We start from the raw sequence: 3,647 nt of genomic DNA, 5'->3' as shown, positions 1-3,647 counted from the left end.
AAAGATAATGCAACTACTTGGGTTTGTTTTTTATCTTCTTTCCTATTCACGATTAAAAATGTGATAAATCAGGTTTTTGGCTCTGAATAACAATGGCTTGATTTAGATTTCCTAGTAAATCTATTCAAAAGTGAAACAAAGACTGCCTTTGGAGTATACCTTACACTTCACCTGGACCAGGCACGTAAGGGCAGTTCAGATAAAAATCTTGTTAGGAACTCAACAAGAAATAGAGGATTTTCTCTTTTCCCTGGCTCAGGCTTTATTTAAACTCTTTGTTCAAAAAAATGAACAGAGTGATAGTTGGATTCTAATTTACAGATATAGCTTAGACGCATCTAATATTAAATTAGAAGATCACACAAGGAAACCATTTACACATAAGAGTTAAAACCAATACTTTAAACTTTTTAAAACTTTATATTACATAAAGCCAAAATGAAACTAAATACAAGTTAGCCAACCTCATTCACAAACATTAGTCAAAATATATACATTTTAAAAAAAACAAACAAAAGCTACCTTTGAGGAAGATTCTTTCTAGAATGTGCTTTATCATAAATTGGAAATGAATTTCGAGCAATTTTTTTTTTAAAAAAAGCTATTCCAAGAGGGAACTCCAAACACATGAAAAGGGCTATATAGGTGGTGGAGAAATGCTAAGGGAAAATAAAAGGCATCTGTCAAGTCAATTCTGTGCTTCCTTCAGTTTTGCTAAGTAATAAATATATAATTACCACTCAGACAAAAAAGTCTGACTTAAACTTACACAAAACTGCGATTCTTGAAGTAGTCCCGCAATTTCTAAACAGTAACGCTGACAACATTTGTTCAAAATGTTTTTGTGTCTAAAGTCGAATCCAATTTTAAGGGCAACAAAAAAAAATAATATATTTTCCAAGACTGCATATTTTCACCGACACACACACGTTTATAATCTTAAAATGAACTAAGCCTCCGGGGGGAGGAGGCGGGGGCTACCACGCCTTTCGTTCCCTCTTTCTGTTAGCGGAGTCAAAAATCCAAGCCAGAGGTTTGAGGGAGATTTCCAATAGATTTTTAAAGGGGAGAAAATCCAATTGACAACTTCCCGCTCACACGCACCTCTTTGCATTACTCGCTCTGATTTGCATATGGCTTGCTAAAAAGAATTCCTGATCATCTCACATACAAAAGGCCAGATTTGCGCTGGTCACTAGTCTAGAATGGACCCGGGCTGGGGAGGAAGGCGGGGGGGGGGGGGGGCGAGGTTCTGCTTAAAAGAGAACAGATCTGCAAAAGTTCAAAGAGTACAAATAGGGAGCAAGGTTGCCCGGCGGCTCCGAGCAAACGACAGACCCAGATCACCGGCTCGCCCCTGGTGCCAGCCATTTTCAGACCTAACATCGTATCAGAATGCACCTACCCCAGGCCGGGGTGGGGGGTCGGGGGTGGGGGTGGGCGGTGGGGTGGTCGTAGAGAGAACCGGGGAGGAAAGGCAAATGAGAACTCCAAGCAAAATAAAACCCACAATCAACTTTCCAACCAACAAAACTGAAGAAGCCCAAACATGTCCAAAGGAGGGGGTGGGGTGGGGGCAAAAAAAAAAAAGTTACTCCTCCACCTCTAGGAGTTCAAAACGCAACAGGTTCCGAAGTGCAAAGCCAACGTTACGTCGCGGCGGCCGGAGAAGTGAGCCCGCCCTCTGGCACACGGTGGGGAGGGAGGGAGTGGGTGGGTGTGTGTGTGTGCAGAAACGCGGGTCGCCAAACACCGATCGTGTGAATTTCACACGCGCCTGCGGCCCGCGCCCCGCCTGGCATCTCCGCCTGGCACCTATACAGCTTCTGTACATACAGACCCGGTGGGGGAGCCCCCCTCCCCACTCCAGGGGTGGGAGGGCGCCCCGGGAGGCCGCGGAGCTCGTACCTATACATATGTACACGTGTGCCCACCGGTCCTGGAGCGGCGGCCCCGCGGGGTCATAGCGCGGCGGCGTAGGCCGCCGGGTAGGGGTCCAGCTGCGGCTTGCCCATGCCCGGCAGCAGGATGTAGGCGAGCGGCGGCTGCAGCCCGGGGCTGGGCCACGCGCTGCAGTTGCACGGGATCATGTAACCCGGGTTGCCCGGGCTGGGGTGCGAGTGCGTGTGCCCCCCGGCGGCCGCGGCCGCCGCTGCAGCCGCCGCCGCCGCCCCGTGGAAGGCGCCGGCGCCCGCGCTCGGGTAGCCCAGCGACGAGGCGTAGGGCAGGCCGGACGACGACGACGAGATCTCTGCCATCTTGGAGCCCAGGTCGAGCAGCGAGTACGGGCTGCCCGCGGCGGCGGCGGCCGCGGCGGCGGCGGCGGCGGCGGCCGACTGCGGGAAGAAGACGCGCGCGGCGGCGGCGGCGGCGGCGGCGGCCGCCTTCTCCGGGTTGGCGAGCAGCGACTCCGGCACCAGGCCGCCGGCCGCGCCCGCGTGCAGCCCGGCTCCCGCCTTGAGCGCCGGGTGCTCGGCGTCCGCCACGCCGCCCAGGCCGTAGGGCACCGGGAAGGCGAACTTGTCCTTCTTGAGCAGCGTCTTGGGCTTGCGCCGCGGCCGGTACTTGTAGTCGGGGTGCTCCTTCATGTGCATGGCGCGCAGGCGCTTCGCCTCGTCGATGAACGGCCGCTTCTCCGCCTCGGTCAGCAGCTTCCACTCGGCGCCCAGCCGCTTGCTGATCTCCGAGTTGTGCATCTTGGGGTTCTCCTGGGCCATCTTCCGCCGCTGAGCGCGAGACCACACCATGAAGGCGTTCATGGGCCGCTTGACGTGGTCCACGGGCTTGGACATGCTCTCGCCGTGCCGGGGCTGCAGCCCGCCGCCGCCGCCGCCGCCGCCCGGGCCCTGGCCCTCGCCCTCGGCCCGGAGGAAATCAATGTTGGCGGCCTGCGGGGCCCCGCTCGGCCGGCTGCCGGGCGCCCTGGCGTCGAGCCCGCGCGGGAGGAGGCGGCACGGGGACCGGCCCAGGGCCGCGGCGCTGCGCTCGGGGGCCGCCTTGGCTTTCTCCCCGCCGCCGAGCGCGCGGGCAGGGAACGGAAAAGGGGGAGGGCGGGGAAAATCCTCTCCGGGACGCTGGAACTCTTCGGCGGGGCCCGCACCCCCGCGGTGGGTGGCAGTGTGCCTTCCGCTGCCTTTTCCTTTCGGTCCTTCTCTCCGATCGATGGCGGTGGCTGGCGAGGTCCCCCCCACCCCGCCGCAGCAGGTAGCCGCGGCCCGGCCCAGCTCTCTCCCCCCCCCCCACCCCGCCTCCCGTCGGGTCTTCGATCTCTTAAATGCAAAGCAGCCGCGGAAAAAAGTTGCGTGGTGAAGGAGGCTCCACCAAGTGGAGTCCACGAGCCCGGCGCCGCGTGCTGCCAAGTGCCAAAGGGACTCTCGGCGGCTGGAGTGTTTGGGTTCTCCTGGGTGACTTTCTCATTTGACAGAAGCAGATGGGGGTGGGGAGGAGGGGGTGGCCCCGAAGGGGAGGAGGAGGAGGAGAGGAGGAGGAGAGGGGGGGGCGCGGAGGAGGGTCCGGGAGCGCCCCGGGACCGCAGCGCTGCGCACCGCACCTCGCCGCGGCTGATAGAAATGCTAATAACAGCCGTGCGCGCTGATCTTCTTGATTGGGGGCCGGGCGCGCGGGTGGGGATCCCCTCAATCGGCTGG

At 58.0% G+C, this 3,647-nt stretch overlaps 1 protein-coding gene across 2 annotated transcripts; it reads right to left on the bottom strand.

Annotated features, from left to right (window-relative positions):
- Positions 1–1,898: 1,898 nt before the first annotated feature.
- Sox21 (SRY-box transcription factor 21) lies at positions 1,899–2,960 on the bottom strand. 2 transcript variants are annotated; one of them, XM_048340796.1, is made up of 2 exons: positions 2,356–2,792; positions 1,962–2,289 (listed from the first exon to the last, which is right to left on the bottom strand). In XM_048340796.1, the coding sequence occupies exons 1-2, from the start codon at positions 2,790–2,792 to the stop codon at positions 1,962–1,964; spliced, it is 765 nt and encodes a 254-aa protein (XP_048196753.1). The 2 variants fall into 2 exon arrangements, with proteins under 2 accessions (XP_048196752.1, XP_048196753.1); XM_048340795.1 differs by having other exon boundaries at positions 1,899–2,960.
- Between the last annotated feature and the right edge of the window lie 687 nt (positions 2,961–3,647).

Source organism: Perognathus longimembris, chromosome 3 (genome assembly GCF_023159225.1).
Source record: "Perognathus longimembris pacificus isolate PPM17 chromosome 3, ASM2315922v1, whole genome shotgun sequence".
Classification (NCBI taxonomy): Eukaryota; Metazoa; Chordata; class Mammalia; order Rodentia; family Heteromyidae; genus Perognathus; species Perognathus longimembris.
The sequence above is the reverse complement of the archived record's forward strand: the minus strand, read 5'-3'. Positions and strand labels throughout refer to the sequence as shown.